Below are 24,611 nucleotides of genomic sequence, written 5' to 3' on the forward strand. Positions count from 1 at the left end.
TTTGTGGGTATGAAACAATATTATGTACTATTTGTAATATGTATACTGCCTCTGGCCTTTTATTAATACCAATGGAGCATATGTTTTATGGAAAAAAAAACATAAAGTAATATTTGTTCACTTGCTCCTATTTCTAGAGATCGTCAAGCCTGAATCAAGTTATCGCAACTAGCATGTGATATGTTTCTTCGATGAGCAAATGTCAAAGGCTCTTGGTTATCCATTTCTTGAATGAGGTGAAGGAGTGTTTAATGAGCCCCACTTCCTTGCCTTCAAGCATGAAACAACTTGCATACCAAATTATTTATGTTGTTTTAACTATTTATGTCATGGATCGGGAGGATGAACTCTGCCTCTATGGCCTTTTGAAGAGGGAGAAAAACTTTATATTTGCATTTTATGTTTGTATCATGTCCTCCATTCGAGGGTGGTCTCTGTGATTAAGCACCCTCAATCCATTAATTTCCATATTTGTTATTATATTATTCATCATTAGTTTGTCCGTAGTACCCAACAAAGTAAAAGTCCTCGTGGATGCCCTAGACCCCACTATCATAATTAAAAGCGTCAATTGATTCCTCATGTAAACATGCTTTGATACTTGTGCTGATTTTGCATCCTTGTTACATGTGGTCATCCATAAGATACCCTTTTCATGGACAAGTGTAGAAGATCCAACATAAATGCCCTTAAAATTATTATCTTAAGGGTTAATGGTGCTACAATCATTTCATAGGTTCAAAGGACACCTTAGACAAGACGATTACTATTGTCATAGTGCAATTTATACACATCCCATGTGGTACTAGTTTTCCTACTAAATGAACCATAAGATATCAAAAGTTACATGTAACTATTTCACAATTGAGCACAAGGCCCTTCAGATAGTGTAATGAACAAGTTCATCACTACTATTTGGATGGATTTTTTTTGTGTGTAGACCATTAGTGGCAAAATCTACCTTTAATAGGAAGCCAATGAATAAGACACTATGGATATTATTGAAGATAATTTGACAATGTAAGAGAAATCAATATCAGAAGTTGTGTTCATGCGCTAAGGTTACTAATTCAAGGTCAAGGAGTGTTTGGACAAAGACAAGTCCCAACATGCATGCCTAATGCAAATACTACGATTCGTTGATGATAGGTTTTGTAGTGTATTTAAAAGGTCGATTTTTTATCATGGATGTCATCCCTGCAAGATCTTGTACACTCCTTGTCGAGCTTCAATGTTCAACACCACTAGGTTAACCATGAACTCCATGCATGTGTCTCACTTCTATCCATATTGAGTCCCCACTATAATCCCCACCATTAAGGACCACCACGATGCTATTCCCCCACCATGCATACATTGAAATATATAGGTTCCCATTTCACCCCATATGTATCTAACCATGTCTTCTATGATTACATTCACTAAGATACATTGTGTCAGCACTACTTGCGCGATCTTCTGTACTTTGATGGTCACATTAACATTAAACACAGGGTCATTATAGAATAGCAATGATGTTGCTTCCTCTGTTTGTTTGTGTCTAACAACACTACTTGCCCGATCTCCTGCCCTTTGATGGTCACATTAACATTAAACACAGGGTCATTGTAGAATTGCAATGATGTTGCATCCTCTGTTTGTTTGTGTCTAATCCAACTACCTCATACCGCCAAGGGGAACTCCCAGCTCCAATTGAGCAAGTAAACTCAGAAAAGAGAGACAAAGGGAGACCTCCTTTTGCAAATAAAAAAAATACCTCAAAAGAGAGCAAACGAGGCCTACTTTTGGAAATAGATGAAAAAAGCAAAGAAGGAAAAGGGAGGGCCCAATGTTTCTTTGTAAATACCTCAAAGTCGCAAAGGGCATTGGTGACACGTGTCATTTTGCCTCCGACGTGGCAAGAAAAGACACAGAGAATCAGAGAAAGACGCGGCGGCACGTCATCACGGGACACGTCAGCAGTGAGGACATGGCTGCGTCAACCTGAGGGACGCCACGTCAGCGTCGGAGACAGGCACGTCAGCCAGAGCCGGACACGTCCGCAGTGAGGCCATGGCTGCGTCAACCTGAGGGACGCCACGTCAGCGTCGGAGAAAGACACGTCAGCAGTGAGCCCATGGCTGCGTCAACCTGAGGGACGCCACGTCAGCGTCTGAGAAAGACACGTCAGCCAGAGGCGGACACGTCGGCTTTCTGGGGCGCAGCAAAAGCAGCCAAAAGAAAAACAGAATAAGAGAAAAAACAAAAAAAAAAAACAAAATCAAAATTCAAACTGTTTTTGTTTTTTGTTTTTTTTAAAAAATATTTATATTCGTGTTCGTGAAGAAGAGGAGGAAGAAGAAGAAGAGCATATTATGTATATCTGATTTCCTGTTTGACCGTTTCGCGGCGAAATTTAGGGTTTCTCGTCGCATTCATCATTTCTCTCTCTCTCTCACTCATCTACCTGCAATAATGGAAACACTAAATTAGGGTTCCCACGATTCTGTCTCCTTTCCTTTTCTCTCTCCTCCTTTTTATAAATTTAGGGTTTCAGAAATTCAGTTTCCTTCCGTTTCTTAGGGTTTCAAGAAGAAAACAGTTTATCAAGAAATCAGTTTCGTCTTTTCCCTCTTTTTTGGTGTGCCGCTTCTTATTCTTCTCCACTTTCTAGGGTTTAGTTTACCACACCCAGGTGACAAAATATAATTAGGGTTTCAGCAAAACTGTCTTTCGTTCATCATTCCTTCTTTCCTTCTTCTCCGGTTTAGGGATTCTCGTATAACGAGTTGCGCGTTTTGTTTGGCCTCTATATTTTAGGGTTTTCGCCATTGATTCTGAGCATTCCCACTGAAGTCTTCGACGTTAATTCGCGCACAGAAGCTTCCGTTTCTTCTCCATTTTCAAGATTTCTTTGTTTTCTTTAACATATTAGACCCGTTCTTGGGTAAAGAAATAGAGTTCCTTGCTTCGTTTCCTCGTGTATCCCCGTTACGAAATTTGTTTCTTCCCGCTCTGTAGCCATGGATTCTAATTATTCTATCACCAGCGATGAAGAGAAGTCACGCAGGCGCATCCGCCTTCTCTCTGAACATATCCTCGTCTCTTCATCTTCTCCTCATAGCCGTCGTCATCATCATAATCAGATCGTGCCTCGTATATGTTCTTCTGCAACAGAAGAATCAGCGTCTTCTTCTTCTCCATCTTCCTCTTCAAAAGCACTGTCAAGAATTGTTTCAGGGAAACATCGAAGCATCCAAGAACCAATCCTTTACTATTTCAGACAACATCCAGAGCTTCTCAACCCTGTGGAGATGTCGAAAGACGATCATCGTGAGCTAGCGATGAGACAACTCTTTGCTATTGTCAAAGAGATAGGTATCCGTCCTTTGACGCTTCTCTCTGAGGATCCTGCCAAGTATTTTGCTCTTACAGAGGCTGTTGGTCACATCGATCTTTCTTTGGCAATCAAACTTGGAGTTCAGTACAGGTAGGCTATTTCTATTAATTACGTATGTTCTCCTTCTTACGCATTCTTTTACATTTCGCTTGTTGACGCTGTAAATTTAGATTAATATTCTCCTGTTCTGTTGAAGTTTCGCCATGTCTACACAAGATTGATTCAATAAAATTTCATGTAACAAGTGTCTTTGAATTCCGTTTTCAATTCTTGATTCTGTAAGTCAAAAGAACATCGTTCGGAATTCCGAATTGTATTCTGAAGTTTATGAATTCGGAATTTTTGCTCCTTGATTCTGTGAGAGCTAGTTATGGTAAGTCACCTGGTGAAAGTTTTCTTGAGGCCACATTAAATACAGAATCCATAATAACTATAGCAGTTTGATATTCATTCAGTCAAAAATTTTGAATTTCTGATATGTTTAAAATTCCAGATTAGTATATCATTTTATTACTGCTTTACTTGTTGATTCCGTGAAGTCTAGGTGTTATGCTTAATGATTTTATGAAAGATCCATTTTATGCCAATTCTGTGAAAAGTCACATACGATTTTTATGATGAATTTCAACGAAAATTTTGAAGTTTGGATTCTGTGCTTCATTGCATTCTCTTCCATCTACGATAATATGGTTGATTTTGAGATAGCATCCTATCAAAATCTTCGGAGTATAATTCAATTTTAATTTTCTATTGATACTGTGGAAATTAAAGTTAGGGTATTCTGAATTCTAAACTTTGTCCTCTTTTTATTCTTTTAATATAGATCATGATTTTTAAGGCTTGATTGTATGAACGATTTGTGTCAGTATTTTTGGAATCTCATTTCATTTTAAAATAATTTGATTTGTGATTCTATGAATATTCATTTAAGCAACTTCTAAATTCTCAATTTTGACCATCAGAAAGTTCCTAATCTTGAATTCTGTGTGACATTTGATTATTTTCAAAACATCAGTTCGTTTTTTTACAGTTTCATTCTTGATTGTGTGCACTTCTGTAAAAGATAATTCTGTTTTCTGAATGTTGTGCTCCTATTATTCCCTAGCAATACTAGCTTTCTATGTAAAACAGTTTGGCTACGTTGTTCCATTATATGACAAATAGTTAATTTGCAGGCATTAAAAAAATGCACACCACACTATTTTAACATAGTTTAATCTTAAGTCAATCAAGAAGGTGATTAATTTTATTATTATCTGCTAATTTCCAAATGAACACATCAAATATATTGATTTAGGCAGATAAATAACATTGAATGCATGAGTATTTGTTGTTATGGTGGTAAAATATTTGGTCAAAATAAATTATAAGTTACTTTATGAATCTACCATTATGACAGCCATAAGAATTGTTCTTTCCCACACTTAATTATTTATGGCGTAATATCTGATTTGTTTAAATGCCACAAAATTGCGTTTCCAAATGGTTTTTATCTTTATAAACATAATGCTCAATGCCTTGTAAAGCAGAATGCTCGTATTTATACTGTTTTATGTAAATTTTATGACTTATGTACATGGATTTGTTCATTTTCAGCCTCTGGGGAGGTAGTGTCATTAACCTGGGCACCCAGAAACACAAGGATAAGTACTTTGATGGTATCCAAAATCTAGATTATACAGGATGCTTCGCAATGACAGAGCTTCACCATGGTAACCATTCAGTGTTTAGTGAGAATAATCTGGACTTCTCCCAATTTAATGCGATGGTTATGATCGAAAGCATTAATGTTTTGGCTATTGTTTCTGTTTATAGGATCCAATGTTCAAGGAATTCAAACAACAGCAACCTTTGATAAGGAGACAGATGAGTTCATAATCAATACTCCTAATGAAGGAGCAACAAAATGGTGGATTGGGAATGCTGCAGTGCATGGAAAGTTTGCAACTGTATTTGCAAGGCTCAAATTACCATCATTGGGTGGTTCTGCTACAAATGAAATCGATATGGGTATGTATATGTGAAGAAGTATTAGCTTTAACAGTGCAAACTATTGCTTGAGAGAGAGAGTGAGACAGAGAACCCTTCTTGGCAGGTGTTCATGCATTTATTGTTCCTATACGTAGTATGCAATCACATGCTCCGATGCCTGGTGTGGAGATCCGTGATTGTGGTTTCAAAGTGGGATTGAATGGTGTGGATAATGGTGCTCTTCGATTCCATAATGTTCGTGTACCACGTGACAACCTTCTCAATAGGTTTGGAGATTTATCTAGAGATGGTACCTATAGCAGTCCTCTGCCTACGGTGAACAAAAGATTTGCCGCTACATTGGGTGAACTCGTAGGAGGAAGAGTTGGATTGGCATATGGTTCAGTTGGTGTCTTAAAGGCAGCGGTTACTATAGCTGTTCGATATTCATTACTTCGACAGCAATTTGGCCCACCTAATCAACCAGAAATTAGCATTCTTGATTACCAGTCACAACAATCCAGGTTGCTTCCTATGCTAGCATCGGCGTATGCTTTCCATTTTGCTACAGATTATTTGGTTGAAAGGTATGTTGAGATGAAGAGAAGTCATGATGATGAAGTCATAGCAGATGTCCATGCCCTCTCTGCCGGATTGAAGTCGTATGTAACGGCATATACGGCAAAGTCATTAAGTGTGTGTAGAGAAGCATGTGGCGGCCATGGATATGCAGCTGTTAATAGGTTTGGGAGCTTGAGAAATGATCATGACATATTTCAAACATTTGAAGGAGATAATACTGTTTTGCTGCAGCAGGTCAAAGAGCATAATTTCTTTCCCACAAACTTACTGTGAAATGTGTTGATGTTTGATGTGGCTCATATTATCTTCCTTGGCATACATAGGTAGCAGCAGATCTCTTGAAGCAATTCAAGAAGAAGTTTGAAGGGGGCGCACTTACTGTTACTTGGATATATCTGAAAGATTCCATGGGCACATACCTTTCACAAACAAACCCAGTTGTGACACATCGTGAAGGCGAAGGACATTTGAGGGATTCAAACTTTCAATTGGACGCATTTCGGGTACAAAAATATATGACTTCATTATTTAATGATAATTTTTTAATCTCAAATTGGTTGCTTTTGAATTACAAATTTGTGTGATTTCATCATGCAATGAATTATTTAACATGAACATGGAATGCTTTTCGGGTTATATAATTCCAAACATTTATGAATCATCATGATGCCATGATCGATTTCAAACATCAAATGTTCGACTTTTTTGGGATGTAAGCCTATATGATTTATGTTGGATAATGTTGGTGCAGTATCGAACGGCAAAATTATTACAAACAGTAGCTCTTCGACTAAGGAAGCACTCAAAACAACAGGGCAGTTTCGAGGCATGGAATCAATGTCTTAACCATCTGCTTATGTTGGCTGAATCTCACATTGAAACTGTGATACTTGAGAAATTTATCGAAGCAGTTAACAGGTAATTTATATAATTCCTGAATAGTTGGCATAGTCTAATGCCTTTCAATGTTTTGCCTTTATCAGTCAGGGTACTAATCTAAAGCTGATTTGTTGTCTATTCATGTGCGCAAAGTTCATTATAAAGTATTGTTGTTGGTATCTTTTAGTTGCCAAGATAAGACTGCAAGAGATCAGTTGAAGCTTCTTTGCGATCTATATGCATTGGATCGGATTTGGCAAGACATTGGAACATATAGGAACCAAGACTATGTTGCTCCCAATAAGGCAAAGGTGCGTAGAAAGAGGGTTCAGACAGCATGTGATCTTATATACTTGTTGGGAATGCGTGCATGGATTTGGCCTTGTATAAAGTCTACATAATCCTTAAATTTCTGAAGGAAAAACTCAGAAATGTCCACTTTTAAAGCTATCTGTAGCTTGTATTCTATTGTGGGGACTTATTTTCTATTATATCTTTCTTCTTTCCAGGCCATTCAAAGACTTATAGAGCATTTGTGCTCAGAAGTACGTCTTGTTGCAAAGGACCTGGTGGATGCTTTTGGCATTCCTGATTTCATACTCAGAGCACCTATTGGCCTCAAGTCTCGACAATACTCCGAATATTCTCACTACGTAGGTTTCTAGTTCAAAAGAGTGTGGTAGGATGTAGAGTGTAAATTCAGGTTTGTAAAAAGAAAAAGAAATAAAAATAAAGATGGAATTATGCACATCTGAGTTGCTTTGCTGAGGCAAATGTATGGAAAAAACAGCTAGTCAGAGAAAGGCTGAGCTAATAATAAAAACTGTGTATATATAATGTTTTTTTGTGGTGTTGTATTCATGGAAAATGAGTTCTCCTCTTGGAATGTAAAATCAGGGAGCAACTTCGTTCTGTTATTACAACCCAAACTCTTCCTTATCAATCAAGTTGTACATATGTATCTACATCAATCAAGATTTTTCGCTGCTCTTTTTTGTTACTGTACAGTTGGTTTGGAATTAGATCGTTGGAATTACATCAATCATTTTATACATTGTGGGCATATGCTTGTTTTTGTTTATACATTTTGCACAAAACTGTTCTATGTTCTTCTTTCAATTTATAACACATCCTTTTCAGGCTTGAAGCTTGTCATTTTATACATTGTGGGCATAGGCTTGTTTTTCTTTATACATTTTGCACAAAGGTGTTGTGTGCTTCTATATTCTTGTTTCAATTTATAACGCATTCTTTTCAGGCTCGAAGCTTGTCTTCCTCAATTATAAAGTTATTCATGTTCTTCGAGCAAGTTGGACATGGCTCTTGATGTTGTATTTACATGTCGATATTCTAATGGCACTAATGGCACTAATGGCACTACGAGTCCAGCCTTAATCATTGGCTCTTGAAATCTAAAACGTAACATGAAATTCAAAACCCACATCCATTTACACAAAAAAGTAACATGATGGCAAGACCCAACAAATCGATTTTAAGGGATGCATGATTTTCTTGTTTGCTCACAAGTGTGGCCTATTAGTAAAATACAATAAGACATGCTTCTTAATAAAGAGCACGATTTTTGTTTATGTTCCCTATAGTTTCTATATCATGGTCTTCTTTCTATAAGTTGCTTATATCCTTGTTAACGTGTTTCCTATACGGTTCAATAATATTGGTGGGGTATGGGAAACATCTAATTCCAAATCATCAAGTAGCTATTTGCATTTTCTTAGATTGTTTTTCTCGTTTACTGGTCCAACATAATATGCAAACCTCCTTTGTGCCTAGCAACATAGGCATGATACATGACTTCCAAAAGTAATCATCTATTTCTTCATACCTTAAAATGTGAAGTCAAGCTATTACACGTACCAAGGTATGGTACAGGTACCTTGTTAAATAGAATATGATGCCATTGTCGTAAAGGGAGATAAAGATATATTGTGTGTCCAAACAAGTGTTGTATGTATATAGGAATCCTTCTGGAGTTCAAGCTCTCGGAAATGATTGTTGCTGACTCACTCCTTTGGGTTTACAAGTGTTTGTTTTGTTTTCAATGTATCTAAAGTCTCCTTTAGAAAAGATTTGCATAATAACGTGGCAAAATAGGATAAGTGAGAGAGGAATGGGTGACATGGCATAGTATGCATGGAGATGAACATGGAATGTTTTACACGTGTATAAGCAAGGAAACCACCGTCCATGCCAATAATAGCCGCCTCGTCCTCCTTCTTTTTATTATATTTGAACGTGAAAGGTTTTTTTGTGTGAAATCCATCATCTATAACGCTTAAACAATACATTCATCCCTTCGAGTTCAAACCTTTATCAAGTACTTGATAAAAGTAACAAGATTATTAGATTATTTGTGTGTGTGTGTGTGTGTGTGAGAGAGAGAGAGTTAATTGCCAATACAAGGACTTTTAACCACAATTAACAATTATGCCTCAAGGACGAGTGAGCTATCAAGACTTCATGGTGGACCTTGGACACCCTCTTGTCAATCGTGTTGTTGATGGATTCGTTAAAGTTGCAGGGGTGAGTTTAACAAATCATTTGATTTACCTTTTCGTATTTTTTATATGCATAATTTAATCTTTTCACATGATTAGCGGTTTACTATTTTATTCATTAGAGTCGGAAGTAAAGTAAATGCTCAACATTCTCTCCCAATGTAAATTCAAATTTAGTCTCGTTCCTTCCCTTGTATACTTTCTTTACCAAATGCTCCTAGTTATGTAAATCAAATTACTGTTCCTTTTTAACTTCTTAATACAATTTTATAAATTGACTTTTGTCCATTTTATAGTTTGATTTTGAAAACTAACAAAGTTTGTGTCCATTTTCACATTGTTTAGGTTGGTGTTCTTCATGCAGCTTCCCAAGATGCTACCAAGATGCTATTCCAAGGTATTGGTATAGAGATTGATTTCATCTCATGTTTATCCATTGTTAATATGGCTTGTATTATTTTGTTGTTTTTTGATTTCCTAAACATGGTTCTTTTGCCTTAAATTTTTAATGAATCTTTTATTTTTACGCTCAATTTTTAACGTATCTCTTGTTTTTACTCTTCTCAGAAGAAACGAACAATCGAACTTTGGAAAGCATGGTGAGTGGTTGTTTTTTAGAGTCTTGTTGGGTGTGCAACATTTGACTAGTTGTCTTACACAATGTCTTAGATATTTATGTTGAAATATCTTAGCTATTTAGGTTGAATGCTTGATTTGTGAATGGGGCACAATTTTTTTAGTTTAGTTGTGTGTGTAACATTTGATTAGTTGCTTTGCATTACATCCAACTATTATATGTTGGATCTTTACAAGAACAATTGAAATATCTTAGCTATTTATGTTGAATGCTTGATATGCGAATAGGACACAATTTTTTTAGTTTAGCTGTGTGTGCAACATTTGATTAGTTGCTTTGCATTACATCCAACTATTATAGGTAAATTTACAAGAACAAATGTATTATGCAAACACATAATGATGCATTAATTGAATTGGTCCACAATCCAATAAATTTATCAGAAGTTGGCTTACGATTACTCTTCGTATAAGTGTTAGTATCCTCCAATGAAGTTTCAATGCTACACAATTTGAAACAAACAATCAATTAAGTGAGCTAAAATAAATTTGAGGGCTTCAAACTACATGATTTGGAATGGTGGAGAATCAAACTCAATGTAATTTGAGTTTAAAATAAATTTGAAAGATTAGCAAGAGTTTAGATAGTTCAATTAAATGTTTAGGTTTATTTTGGTGGATGTTCTAACTATATTGTGTGCCCATATTTAGCAAGAGTATAGATAGCCCAATATAACAATGTTGCATGCCAATATTTTGCCCAAGAAATTTGTGGTACTCAAAAAAGAGTTCAATAAAATATCTAGGATTCTATCGTTGGGTGTTGTAAGAGTATGGCATGCACATATTTTATCAAAAAGTGTAGATAGCCCAATATTTAGTGTTGCATACCCGTATTTAGCCCAATAAATCAATATAGGCTTAAAGTAAATTTGAGGGTTTAGCAAGAGTTTAGGCAGTTCAATAATATGTCTAGGATTTGTTGGATGTTGTAAATGTGTTTTTTTCCATAAGTTATAACAGTGTTGCATGTTCATATTTAGCCCAATGAAAGATAAGGGTATGTAACTCCATAATATTAAGCATAATGAGATGTTGAAATATAAATCAATGCGACTATTTATGTTTCACTACACTTTTTGGCAGGTGCAACGTAGTGGAAAGGAAGCTATGCAATGGGGTAAACTTCCTTCTAAAGATTTGTTAATATTTGTTAATCACAATTATCTCTATTACATGTGTGTGTCTCATATGTAGCAATGGGGAGGGAGTTTATGGTTAGGTTATGAACTTGGGTTTCAAGTGAGGTTAGCGAGGTTTTATTGTTCATTTACAAATCTAGAGTCTTTAAGCATGGGAAGATTTGGGTTTTATGTTAAGGCTAGTTCTAAGCATCTTGCCTTTACTTAAATCTTCTTAAGTGTGGCAAGGGTGTTTTTGTCTTATTACTTGTTGAGCCATTAATAGCCCATTTGAAAATGTGTTTTTTACTTAAATAATCTAAACATGTGGAGGATTGAGGGAGAGTTATGTTTTTTCGCTTATTACTTTGTTGAGACATTTGACTCGTTTGAACAAGTTTGCCTTGGTTTGTACTTCATTTGTTATTTAGGCTTAGCTCATTTATGAATTGGGGCTCTTTTTTAGGTTTAGTAGCCGGAGTTTATTCGGGCTTAACTTACGCGATGCAAGAGGCTAGAGGCACACATGATTGGGTATTTCTTGCAACAAATTTCCCAAATTTCCATTTTTTGGCAGTCTTGCTCATTTTCTAGTAAACTATGAGTAAAGAGTTTTCTATTTTACATTTGAACTTTCTCATGAGATAAAGAGTGCACATTTCACATATTAAGGAGTTTTTGAATTGACCTTAGAAAAACGCTGTTTTGGGCGGGGCGTTGACGGGTGCGGCATTGTCGTTGACTGACCAACAAAATAGGCGGCATGATCGAGTGGTGCAAGGGGCCATAACTGGAGCTGCCGTTGCAACTGCAGCCGAGTTCCTTCGTAGTTTAACATAAGCCGTTGTCAACAAGCTTTCTTAAGTTTTAAAGAATGCATATGATGCATAAACCTTTTTTATTATGCAAGATCCCCCATATAAATAATGACTTGACTTCTTTTGCTTTCCTTCTATAATGAAGCAATTTTCATGTAAAGAGACACAATATAGTTGCCTCTTTATAAAACAAAAATAATTAGAGATTTATTTATCGAGGGTTATTAAGTAGTATATTTTGTGTCTATAAATGTATATTACTAGTTGGCATTTATATGGATTCATTTGGCAAAAAGTTAATAATCCGTGTGAGGTCATTGAAACATGATCTCTCACCTCCTTTTAGTCACATTCTTACATTTCATTTATTCGTCTAATTTTGCTATTAATTTACCTTGCCCCCCTTATTAGAGCAACTTGGACCTAGTGTTTCCAATAACCCATTCACCTAGCACAAAATTTCACTTTGAATTTTTAGATACCTTTTTACTACAAAAAAATTCAAAGTTTGAAAATGTTTGGCAAGAGTTACCTCAATGTGAATCGCAATATGAAATGATGAAGTAATTTTGTCAATGGAGGTAAAATTTGTTGGGTGAAGACCCCAAATGCATGCACTTGATTGAGCTCGAGCAAATGATGGTAGTAAGCTTTTGTTAGTTCAGATGTAACTGTTTCTGAAGGAGATAAGGTTCATATTTATTGACAATGGATGGTGCTTTTGTTAGTTCAGATGTAAACAGCTTCTCGAGGAGATGCGGTTCATATTTATTTCATAATGGTGCATGAACTAGTGTGGGAAGATTGTCTTGACAATGGTGCCAATGTTCGATGTATTGTTCTCTTATGATGATCATGACAACGTTGTTTAAAAAAGCCAAGTTTGGTGGTATACATTTATTTGTATTATTATTTTCAAGAAACACTATTGTGGATAATGGGGGATGAAAGGGAATCATATTTATTTAGACTCGTGGTGTAATGTTGGAAATATTAACAATTATTGTTATTTGAGCTTTTAGCTTTTGCAAAGTTAAGAAACTTAATAGTTTTTTATTGGGGGTGTTTTTACAATTTCGGAAATTCAGGAAGTGAAATTGATTGTCTTTGTGGTAGAGAGATAAGTATCCTGTTGTGGTAAAATCACCATTTTATTGAAAACCTCATATATTTGTGCCTTTTGGAAAATGTTAGTCCTTATTTTAATGATAGTATTGTAAAATCAAATTATTTGCCACTGGGTAAGCAATGTGAAAATCAAATGTTTTGGATAAAATAATTGTACCTTCAACAAATTGAGAGTATTCAGGAATGTCGTAGCATACCATTGTTGTGACTCGTGAGCTAATCAACAATTCAATCATTGATGCCATAAAGAAAATTGGTTTTATACAAGTAGTCCGGTGCATTGGAATGTTTCCTCAGGTAATCAAGGTATTAAATGAAAAGATAAGGGTAAATGCTTTACCTCGTCTTACAATGAAAATATTGAGCTTGCTAATCTGGTCATGACCGACAGTTGGAATGTCATATACGCATGATTATCACTTTGTCTTGCCCATCTATCTATCTCATATTCATTATGGAGGAAGAGGTAGTTCCATCTTGAATGTTACTTTTAGACGATCCCATGGCAATAGCTATTACAAAGCACTTGAGGAGAAACATTGTGATGTGAGCCATGTAGTATGAGGCAAAATGCATTTAGCAACGCATTCATGGGAATTTGCATTTAGCAACGCATTCATAGGAGGTAGCATTGCTCACAAAACATTCTGTGTGATTCACAAACTTTACATGAGAAAATTTACCATTGAGTTGTAAAACAATGGGAATTCTCCTAACAATTGCCCTTTTCTTTCGGCAAACATTACACTAGTAAATTTGTATGTTCCACAAGATGGGGAAACATACAAAAGAAGATTGGGTGCAACTCATGTGTGTCAAGTACTTGGTTATGAGAAGGTGATTAAATGACAATCCAAAATATATCCATTTGGGCACAATAGTACATCATAGTAGTGGGCTTGTGCCAGCTTCCAACTTCCAAGAAGCTGAGAAGAAAGGTTGACCTGAGAGGAGTAATGATAATGGGGAAGTTCATGTAAAGCCAAATTTGTAAAATGGCATGAGAGATCTTGGTCAATGACAAAATTATAATGATTAAGTATCTAAGAGGGGCTATGGACTAAGACCCAAGAGGTGTAAAAAGGTAAAGAGAAAAAACAAGCCTGATAATGAAAGGGTTGGCATAAGAGATAATAAGCTAAGAGAGTAAAAAATGGAAAGGGTAACTAAACGGAAATGGGTGGGGGTCAATTAGTTGGTTAACCAAACAAGGAGGTTGTGGAAAGAGTTATAAAATAGGACCAACCTAGTGACAAAGAACAAACTCTTGGAAATGTGAAAAACATCGGGTCCCTTTACGATGTGAAACGAAATGACATATGATGATGACCATCCATTTCTTGGGGGGAATGAATGAGACATCACGTGACAAGTCATGAGCCATGATGAAATATCTTCATCACCATCTTCTTCTTCTTCTTCTCCTCCTCCTAAAGTGGTACGTGAATGTTGTATTCTATTGTGTATGGTAAAATTTTCCTCCAATTTCACGAGTGATAGAGATAGAGAGACCCAAGATGGTCTTAGCTCAACTATTAAGGCTTGTTCATAAAGGCATGCATTCAACCCCTACATTCGGCATACTATCATCAAACCATGTGTTTTGGGCAGTGGCAAAGGTACAAGAATTGCATATAATGAGGTGTAACACGAGAGAGAATACATGAAGGGGGGATTTGGAAGGAGAGAAACACTCTATTAGAGAGAGAAAGAGATCACAAAATCTCTAATTCATATATAATAATATACATCATGAAATTCATAAAAAATGTCACAACGTGAAGCATAAATTTATATATATTGCATTATGCTGCATGCAGATTTTAGATGCAAAGAGGTTGTTTTTGGATACATTGCTAAATTATTAGAGGGATATATTCGTATATTTTGAGGTGTAACACACATTGCTTCCTTGATACATACTTTGACAAGGTTTTTGGGATATACCTTGACTCTTTAAGACCTTTATTGTCCAATATTATGACTGTGTTCATCTACACATATTTTGAAAGTCTTATGCTCTAGTGTAAAATTCAGGCCCCATGGCCATAGTGGGTGAATTTTTTATCCTACCATATCGTCATATCTTTATGAAGATTCATTTGGTTTACATTGTTTTGTGAGGTGGGGTAAAACTTCATAGTTTGCCTTTCACTCTTAAAAGATCACTATCTTGATATCCGTCGATGTTCATTCTTATAAGTTATAACACATTTTGGTGTCAGGAATATGTCTTTTAGTTGAGTAGATCAATCTCAATTGATTCGAGAAATATTCATCCTGATATAATATCAAGAAACCCACCCTTGTCAAACTAGGATGAGACAAATGTCAAAAACACCAATATGTGCTCTAACATTTTACGTATTTACTATGTTACCATTTATTTTCCGAAAATGACTAGAATATGATTAATTTGCTTATGTTTTTTTACAAGCCCCAAATAAGTGATGGAAATGTTGATTAATTAGTTGACATATTGATATTGATCTCGAACTAATTAATCAATCTATCTCTAATAAATGGAAAACTAATTGTTAGCTAATCAAGCTACAAACATATATATAGAAGTTAAGAGAGTACGATTTATAGAATCATCAAAAAAGCTATCACAACGAGTGTATACGTCTACATATATGGTTTTATAACTTGTCACTAAATCTCCAATAAGTTTAATGAACATGCAATTACCCATGGGCCTTGTATGAACTAAACGGTTAACCAAAAGTTTCCAAAGCACAAGTTGTTTGAAATTATGTGCTTTCTTATCAATATCACACAATTTGTGATGTCGTGGAAAATTCACATTATAACAAAAGGATTCACCAAGATTTGAACTCTAGATCCAAGATTCAATATACACACATATCATCATCACCGATTGTAATCATTCTAATCCATAGGAGAAATGCATCATGCAGACTCTTATTGTACTTAGCATATATATGTAGTGTATATGTACTACGTAAAATCTTATTGATATACATACTTATGTACACACAAGTGTATGCGTGTGCAAGGCTAATTATAATGTCATGTGTATCCAGATTCCACACACATTTGAAGTTCAAGTCATTTTAACATTTTTCTTCATACCTATTTGTCTACATCACAAGATTTTGCTAAAACTCGTAGGTTTGCGTACTCCCATAGGTTTATGTAATCATCAACACCCTTGATCATGTTTGAAATTCCCTCTTGCAATCTATAACCGTTTTGTACAAAAGATGTTATCAATTTTGAATCGCTATAGACTACATTGGATGGCTATGTTAACTTTTAATGAGTCCCTTTAAATAACATGTTTTGGTATCACGCTTGTTCCAATAACACGTACAATTTTAACACATTGATTTGGGTTGTCCACGTGACATCATGTTTGATATTGCAACCAAATGGTAATTCCATGGCTCAATGCATGCTTCAAATTTTGGTCCCACCCTACTTCTAGAAGAGGGTCCTTCCCCAATGTTTGCACTGAGAATTGAAAGGTAAAATAGCTAACAATTTAGCACTGTATATCTTTGGGAAGTGGAATTGCGGGGTGCAATTTGATTGAATTTATAAGGTCTTATTCAAACTTTGAAACATGTGTCCAAACAAAATTAGAATATTAGTCTTTTTTCTAACTATTTTTCCATTATCAAGATTACAGTTCCAATGGTATACAAAGGGGTGTTGGAATTCATGTGGAGACGTACCGTCTTACTTTACATATCTCCCATCCACTTCAAAGCCATTCATGTGCGCACGTGGGAAAGTTGGAAGCATTGTCTTCGAAACAAATAAAAATACACCCAATAATCGATATTAAAATACTTGCTTACAATGCAATGTTCTTTGAAAACCCAAGGAGAAAATGATTTCTTTTGAATATAAATCATGGTGCTTTTATTCATCAGTAGAAGACAATGGCGATGAAGATGATGACGAAACAAGCTTCGCCTCAGTTTGCATCAATATTGTTGGCAATAGATGAGTATGCAAGATTGCGATTGCGGTAGCAAATGCATTGAAGGCTAAGAATTGCTTTTGAAAGGCAACCTTGTATAAACCTTTCTTGAGAGGGGACAAGGAAAACATCATCTCTTGCTTGCTTCCCTACATGGTATCACAAAACCAAAGCACCCCAATTAGAAGTGTCCAAAAAAGTAGACACAAGTTTCACTACCCACTAAACAAATGGCATATAAAAAGACCACATTGTAGAGAAGGGACCCAATAGCTGTAATTAGATTCACAACTCATCACCTAACCATAGACTATAAATAGATGCATTGCCCTAAGTTTCTCTAAGATACCTCCCTACAATTGGAATAGTAGCTATGAAAAAAAATACATGTAGAGTCACCACACAAGCATTGACCATCAAGATAGATATATGTACTCCTACACAATATAATAAATGCCTATGCCATTAAACCTAAGGGTTGTGGACAGATATAGACTATAAATGGTTGTCTAAAACCTAGTTGTAGGCAACCACAAGAGAGCTAACTTTCTCAAGATTCGACTAAGCTATAATATATTTGCGTTCACATGATAAAAACATCTCTAAACTTGGGCGCATAAACTTGTCATGGTCATTTGCCTTAAAACACAAACATCTTAACACATGGCTGATAATATTCATACAACGAAATCACTAGGCCAAAAAACTTGTGGAGCTAGGCATCTATCCTAAATCATATGAGAGCCAAGAATGTTGCTACAACATGAAGGAGATATATAGCTATATGACTTATATATATAAATGGAGTTAACAAAAAGGGTTTAGGAAAAAGACACAAGATTTAGAAGACCTACTTGAGAAAAGATGGTCCAAGGTGCTTGCTCATGATCATGATGGACGGACTTGGGCACTAATGTGTCAACGTTGTTGTTCCGACTTGAACTCAATACCTTGATTCCACACCCGAGGTCCCATCCACCACACTCGCATGACCCACCAGAATGCCACCTCTCTATCAATGAAGAATAAGGACACCTTAATGTTGTATTTGCCTTTGGCATGCCATGTTCTCCCTTTGGAAGCACAACGTTTACACTCCATAACCTTTTGTCCTCGGACAATTTATCGACCCGAGATCGCCCATCAGAGTCCGAATCCGAATTCAATAGAGTGGGACCATTGCTTGCCAACAATGGTACTCTTATGACAATGGCCACTAGCTCTTTCTTGTGACAACTCATTAATGGGCTTGATGTGTTAATATCGGTCTCGTTACTCGTAGTACTTGGTTCCATGTCGGAATTGTTGTCACTCCAAGCATCGACATGGATACTAGACATGGAACCATGGGATTTGAAAGGACTTGACATACTAAGCACTCCTTTCCGACTACTCTGATTCGTAGAATTTGAATTTCTCGATATGTGTAGCTCGCCACTAGCATACATTGGATTGACCATGCCGGACAGTGGGCTCGCAAACGGGGACGAATCGCGGATTGAGCTCTTGACATCGAGCGAAGAAAACCTTGATGAGCTTTGATGGCCATGGAACCTTGTCGATCTAATGCTACACATATAATCCTCTTGATTGTTAGCTCTCAAGCCATTTCTACCGGCTTCGTGGACCACGAATTCCGAAGACATGACCACATCATGCCTTACTAACTCACCATTAGCAACCGGGGGGTAGCACGCCCGTTCATCGACATGTAGTAGACCACTCGAACCTTCCATTATACCGATGAGCCCCGATGCCCCCGGCTTAATTTTGGGGTCTTTCTTGAGCCAGTTTTTCCAATATCCACTGATAGTGGTTCCGGTCGATCCATAATGACCAGTACTAGTGGTAGTGGTGCCATGGACTTTACTTGTAGATGAATAGAATGAATACATTAGCCTCAACCTCTCAAGCAATTTGTCACTAGGATTAGTAGAATGCTGATTCTCTAGTACCAAATTGCTTGATTGGGCAAGAAGCACATTGTTATTGTCTTCATCACAACCATGTAGGATTGTCATTGTGAAGCAAGGAAGGCCATCCCCCATCAACACACATTGCAAATCTGCATATACAATACTACTACTGCTATTACTACTGTTGTTACTGGCATTTGCACCTTTAGAAGAAGCATTCGATTTAACCAATGTCACATTTCCGGCAGCCATTTTTGGCCATGACTGCCGGCTACGAGCTCGAGCATGGTCGTCCGCTTTAGTATGGTCGCATCGAGGATTGACAGGCATCTCCGGGCGTGTAATGGGACGGTGCCGTCGTAATGGCGAGAGTGCGCGGACATTAATGATATTTCGCGGTGAAGATCGAGACAATGTAGTAGTAGTAGTAGTAGTAGTAGTAGTAGTAGTAGCATCGATCGAGAGATTGCTGCATGATCTGCTTGACATTGGGGCATGATTATAATGATGCAAATCAGTTAAATGTTGTTGCTTTTGCTGCTGATAATTTGCTACATATGAAGTTGCCGCATTAATCTTCCGCGATTCCGAATCTCTCCAGCTGCTCGACGAAGAAGAAGAAGAAGAATCGAAAGGCATATTAGAATGATTCCCACACTGAATCTCGGGGCTAATATTGTGACGATACCCGAAGGTTGTGTGGGCTGTTGCTGGCTTCACATGTTGGAGCTCACTATGAGGATCATTTTCATGTAATGTAGTACTGTTAGTAGCTGCTGTGTTAGGGTTTGCAGCATGCAGGCTAATGTTCCTCAATGTGCTTAATACAAAGGGTTTGTCCACTAACCTCAAGTTGTTCTGGTTGGTTAATGACTCAGAGGAGGGTTTCCGATCCTTTTCCGCGAGATCGGCTGCCAATATATTGTTAAGGCGGGGCCGCGATTTCGGCAGGGAAACCGATCTTAATTTGGACTTGTTACTGATCGATGATGAGGAGCCGGAAGAGGAAATTGACAGAGATGATGATGATGATAAAGAGGAGCATGCGGTTGATGATGATGATGATGATGATGATGACCATATTGTGGATGATGATGATGATGAGCATATTGTGGATGATAATGATGATGATGATGACCGTATTGTGGATGATAATGATGATGATGATGAGCATATTGTGGATGATAATGATGATGATGATGATGGTGGTGGTGGTGATGATGATGAACATATTGTGGATGATAATGATGATGATGATGATGGTGGTGGTGGTAATGGCGATGGCGATGGCGATGGCAAGCTTAAATGTAGGCCATTCATGTGGTCCTTTACCCTAAAGGCAGCTTCTAAGCTCTTCACTGCTGATTTTAGACCACTTCTTGTACTGCTGCTTGACATGCTCTTGCTCCTCCAATGCCCTCTCTTCTTCGTATTATCCTTATCATTACTACAGCTACTATGGCAATCCGGCACTGCATTTTGCTCCTTCTGAATTAATGACGAAGATGCAACATTATTATGGTTCAATTCATGAGGTCCAGGAGGATGCCCCAAATTAGCAGTACTGAATTCCTCTTTAACACATACCTTCTTCATTAAGCTTGGGATCAGTTGATTCTCTTTAACAATCCTACCACCGCCATTGCTGATGCTACTGATACTTCTGTTACTATTCTTATTGAAGGTTATCTCAATGGAGCCCCTAGGAGAGCTACCTACATTAATATACTCTGCTTTAATCACCTCATGATGATGATGATGATGACTCCTCACAACATATTCCTCTCCAATATCATCATCATCATGTGCTAATTGATCATGTAACGATAGGCGAATTTGATCGTTATGCAGCTTATAACCATAAGAATCCTGTTCTAATGATTGGCTGGAGTTATTACAACTGGGATTAGTGCTAGGGTTAGGGTTAGGGTTAGGAATGATGCTGCTTCCATCATTGCAAGAGTGATAAGCAGTAGATGATGAGGAATTATCTGATGATGATAAGTAGTATGGCTGATCGATTGCATTCTCACCCTCATCATCATCATCATCATCATCACTTGTACTAAGCATACCAGGAGAGCTTATGCTGGATGATACTGCACTGGAGAAGAAGAAGAGGTTCTTCTCATGATCAGCAGCAGCATGGTGGAACGGATCATCATCAATGGATCTGCTGTCACTCATTGTGGTAAGGATGGTTTTGCCTGCACTCATCATTCTGTCCAATTTCAAGGCTTCTGTTGGACCACCATCACCATCAGTCCTGCTACAACTGAGATGAAGATTAAGGCTTAGGTTGAGATTAGGAGTAATTAGCAAAGGATTAAGGTCCCCCATAGCCTAGTTATTTCTTGTACCAATTTACTAATTAATCAATTAATCACCTTTTTACCTTATGAGAAAACCTTAGAAAAGAATGAGAGCATGAGAGAGTCTAGACCTATGATAATTGAAGCCTATAATATATACATAATGTAGATATAAATTTTTATATATTTTTTATACTTTGCATTGATTGTGGGATTTTCTTTTGTTTTAAAAAGCTGCTAAATTTGGCTCCTTCTTTTTCTACAAGTCCTAAGTGAAAGGGGGAAAGAAAATAGAGAAAACAAAAGTAGGTTCAATCTTATTATACATTGTTAGGGTGGATTTTCATTATTTACCAAGCTTACCCCTAGGTTTTCAAAATTGCCAGGCCCCATAACCCTCCCAATAATAACCCAATATAGTCCAAGAGAACCAACTTAAGTGTGTGGTGGTGGCACCCACCTAGCACTCCCTGGGGTTTTCCAACACTTCCTTTTCTTTACTAAATTACTAGATTTAACCACACTTCTCTCTCTGTCTTGCTTCCAGATTATTGACTTGACCCGATCCCCTCCTCTCTGTAAAGCACGGTCGTTTCTTTTTTTAACTCCTCTAGATTACTACCATTTTTGGGTGGTACTTGTCTCGTAATTAGCGGTTTACTCCCCAAAAAATAACAAACCCAACCATTAGGGCTTTGCTTGCGCAAATAAGCTTAAGATGGGTTTATCCAGAGGTTACCTTGTACTTATAAAAAAGAGAAACAAAACATTCAGAGTTTTCCTTGTAAACACCCGAACATGATAGAATTTGCTATATAAAAGGTTTCTTGTAACATACCCCTTAGTTCTTCCCCATTTCATTGATTTGTTGGTGTCATTTGTTGGTGCGATTATATAATATACACCGTCTTTGAAGGCCCTACAACCCACCTTGTCCTAAAGCGTGCCTTTAATTCTGCCTTTTTCTTTCAATGGCATAGATTGGGTGTTATTTGCATATGTAGAGGGTGTTATGCAAAGGGCATTACAACTCGACTCTCCATTATGATGCCTTACAAAAAGAGAAACCCATGATAGCAATGAGCACAATGACCAAAAAGCCTAAATTATCAATAGACAAGATTCCTTAATCTCTATATGTGCACATGGATATATATTTGTGATGTATATATGCATGTATATATTTTATATGACTTTGTGCTTTGGGTTTGCCTTTGTACAGAAGGGGATTAACTTGATGTTAAGACACTGTGTGCAAAGGGAACCATACCCTGCCACAGACACATGTGAGCATTTTTTGAGGGAGTTTCAGGAAATGCATATAGAAATCTCTCTCTCAAAGAATCCCAATGTGTTTTTTACACATTGTACTTTATCGTCGTCCGTGGGGGGATTTTAGGGGTAAAAATGGAAAGCACCATAAAAACATTCACAATATTATTATCTTTATCCATCATTTTCATCATTTCAAGGAGTTGTTCCTTCCCACAACAATAGTACACAATACTAAAACCCATGCAATCAATTTAATACATATGTACAATGTATGAATCATATATAATAGATTATCACATTGGAGTTTAGTTGTTTTAAGCGTTAGAGATTGTAGAACTCGTAGAAGTTAGTACTTACCACAACACAATCTCATGTTCGAAGTTTAATTTATTATATGATAGTAATTATTTGGTACTATGGTCTACCAAAGTGGTGTGCTGACTTTTTAGATCAATTGACAATAATCACTGCTTTGCAAATTGAAAGTATCATAACATTTCGGTATCTGTTCATTTATACGTAAGCAAGACTTCATATTCTTCATTTTTAAGCATAGAACTTAGTGTATACAAAACTAAAGATGAGTGCCTCTTACACTTCTTGGAGGCTAGGTGTCTTGAGTTGTTGACGATTGCTCCATTCCATTTTTAATTGTCTATTGTAGTTTGTACATATCCTCATACTTATCAACTCGTATACCAATGTAAACCATCTAAGGATGCCTTTTATGTATAATTTCACATGGAAAATAATGCTAGCACTAGGTGCACTTAGTTACAAATCAATGTTAATACTAATTACTTAGATACACACTTGGGCCAAAAATAGATAATGAACATGGGTTGATACTAGGACGACTTATTGCTTATAGATAGCATGTATTACTCATAAAGAAGGAGAGACGTAGGTAGCGCTATGCAACGAAAGCGAACTATGTGTGTATGTGAGTGCAAGTAATGCAAGACAGAGGGAGAGGGAGCTTGAGCAAGAAGCCATGTACTTAGTTACAAATCAATGTTAATACTAATTACTTAGATACACACTTAGGCCAAAAATAGATAATGAACATGGGTTGATACTAGGACGACTTATTGCTTATAGATAACGTGTATTACTCATAAAGAAGGAGAGACGTAGGTAGCGCTATGCAACGAAAGCGAGCTATGTGTGTATGTGAGTGCAAGTAATGCAAGCTAGAGGGAGAGGGAGCTTGAGCAAGAAGCCATATCCGTAAAAATAGAATTACATCCAACAGTAACTAAGTTACAAAGGGTTGGTTTAAATACCGACTGATCTAGGGCAAATGCCATTTCTACTAATTACAAAACTAGCCTAGTATGTCGTCCACTGGCTAGTGTGAACACTATCTCTATGGGAAGTTGAGTTCGATTCTCAACAAGCCCCTTCGAACTCAACTTTAGATGTCGAAAAGTTGTTTCGGTTGAATCGGCTTCGACTTCGCTTTTCGATTTCGATTGTTCAATTTCAATTTTCGACGTAGCCCCTATTTTTCGGTACTCCCCCTCAAGCTCGGTGTTGAGAATCGAACTCAACTTCCCATAGAAATGGGTTTCACACTAGCTCATGGACATACCATGCTAGTTTTGTAAATAGTAGAAAGGGCCCTTACCCTAGTTTAGTTGGTATTTAAACCAACCCTTTATAACTTTGTTACTGTTGGAAGTAATATACAGTTTTCTTGTTAAGAGCTCTCTCTCTCTCTCTCTCTCTCTCTCTCTCTCTCTCTGTTTGCTGTACACACACACACTCACACTCAATTAGCTTCCACTGCATTACACCACCAACTCCATCTCTTCACATGGTATCAGAGCGTGTGGTTGCTTAATCGAATCTATTCGATTGTGTTGTGGTACACACCGATGATCAACAGAACCGACTTATTAACAGAGAAGAAATCACCATGAATACTTCGATGGGAAGTGCTCTTCCTACGGAGAAGCTCGATAGGACAAATTTCACATCTTGGGAGTACAAGATGCATCAGTACCTTGTCGGACAAGGATATTGGAGCTATATTGAAGTGTTGAGATACAAGCTCAACATTGGCCGGATCGGCTGTGCAAGCCGAGAACCGGATCGGTTGGGATCGATTGGTTAGGCCGGAC

General features: G+C 37.0%; 3 protein-coding genes across 5 annotated transcripts; 2 read left to right on the top strand and 1 right to left on the bottom strand.

Moving 5' to 3' along the window:
• The first annotated feature begins 2,744 nt into the window (after positions 1-2,744).
• ACX2 (acyl-CoA oxidase 2) lies at positions 2,745-7,803 on the top strand. Its single transcript, XM_087322304.1, has 8 exons — positions 2,745-3,469; positions 4,976-5,091; positions 5,195-5,389; positions 5,475-6,166; positions 6,256-6,435; positions 6,684-6,850; positions 6,999-7,122; positions 7,321-7,803. The coding sequence occupies exons 1-8, from the start codon at positions 3,003-3,005 to the stop codon at positions 7,474-7,476; spliced, it is 2,097 nt and encodes a 698-aa protein (XP_087178430.1). The 5' UTR covers positions 2,745-3,002; the 3' UTR covers positions 7,477-7,803.
• Positions 7,804-9,196: 1,393 nt separating this feature from the next.
• Positions 9,197-12,116, top strand: LOC147861650 (outer envelope pore protein 16-2, chloroplastic-like). Of its 2 annotated transcripts, none has more exons than XM_087323113.1 (6): positions 9,197-9,352; positions 9,673-9,730; positions 9,895-9,926; positions 11,050-11,083; positions 11,551-11,618; positions 11,778-12,116. In XM_087323113.1, exons 1-6 carry the CDS (start codon positions 9,257-9,259, stop codon positions 11,922-11,924), a joined length of 435 nt encoding a protein of 144 aa, XP_087179239.1. In that variant the 5' UTR covers positions 9,197-9,256; the 3' UTR covers positions 11,925-12,116. The 2 variants fall into 2 exon arrangements, with proteins under 2 accessions (XP_087179239.1, XP_087179240.1); XM_087323114.1 differs by having other exon boundaries at positions 9,673-9,724.
• Positions 12,117-16,694: 4,578 nt separating this feature from the next.
• LOC147861651 (uncharacterized) lies at positions 16,695-21,273 on the bottom strand. Of its 2 annotated transcripts, XM_087322743.1 has the most exons (4): positions 20,486-21,273; positions 19,746-20,386; positions 17,837-19,499; positions 16,695-17,131 (listed from the first exon to the last, which is right to left on the bottom strand). In XM_087322743.1, exons 1-4 carry the CDS (start codon positions 21,236-21,238, stop codon positions 16,922-16,924), a joined length of 3,267 nt encoding a protein of 1,088 aa, XP_087178869.1. In that variant the 5' UTR covers positions 21,239-21,273; the 3' UTR covers positions 16,695-16,921. The 2 variants fall into 2 exon arrangements, with proteins under 2 accessions (XP_087178869.1, XP_087178868.1); XM_087322742.1 differs by having other exon boundaries at positions 17,837-20,386.
• Positions 21,274-24,611: the final 3,338 nt, after the last annotated feature.

The sequence above is a fragment of the Azolla caroliniana genome, unplaced genomic scaffold (assembly GCF_043228905.1).
Source record: "Azolla caroliniana isolate FFs.n. ecotype wild unplaced genomic scaffold, voAzoCaro1.0.p SCAF_7, whole genome shotgun sequence".
NCBI classification, from domain to species: domain Eukaryota; kingdom Viridiplantae; phylum Streptophyta; class Polypodiopsida; order Salviniales; family Salviniaceae; genus Azolla; species Azolla caroliniana.

What these genes read in the sequence shown, in the direction of transcription:
- ACX2 (XM_087322304.1), top strand. Translation starts at nt 3,003, where the DNA reads ATGGATTCTAATTATTCTATCACCAGCGATGAAGAGAAGTCACGCAGG. An exon ending in AATGACAGAGCTTCACCATG is followed by an intron (nt 5,092 to 5,194) that starts GTAACCATTCAG and finishes TTCTGTTTATAG; the next exon opens with GATCCAATGTTCAAGGAATT. An exon ending in TTTATCGAAGCAGTTAACAG is followed by an intron (nt 6,851 to 6,998) that starts GTAATTTATATA and finishes GGTATCTTTTAG; the next exon opens with TTGCCAAGATAAGACTGCAA.
- LOC147861650 (XM_087323113.1), top strand. Translation starts at nt 9,257, where the DNA reads ATGCCTCAAGGACGAGTGAGCTATCAAGACTTCATGGTGGACCTTGGA. An exon ending in GATTCGTTAAAGTTGCAGGG is followed by an intron (nt 9,353 to 9,672) that starts GTGAGTTTAACA and finishes CACATTGTTTAG; the next exon opens with GTTGGTGTTCTTCATGCAGC. An exon ending in GATGCTATTCCAAGGTATTG is followed by an intron (nt 9,731 to 9,894) that starts GTATAGAGATTG and finishes TACTCTTCTCAG; the next exon opens with AAGAAACGAACAATCGAACT.
- LOC147861651 (XM_087322742.1), bottom strand. Translation starts at nt 21,238, where the DNA reads ATGGGGGACCTTAATCCTTTGCTAATTACTCCTAATCTCAACCTAAGC. An exon ending in TCCCAAGCTTAATGAAGAAG is followed by an intron (nt 20,387 to 20,485) that starts GTATGTGTTAAA and finishes TCATTAATTCAG; the next exon opens with AAGGAGCAAAATGCAGTGCC. An exon ending in CTTGGACCATCTTTTCTCAA is followed by an intron (nt 17,132 to 17,836) that starts GTAGGTCTTCTA and finishes GATACCATGTAG; the next exon opens with GGAAGCAAGCAAGAGATGAT.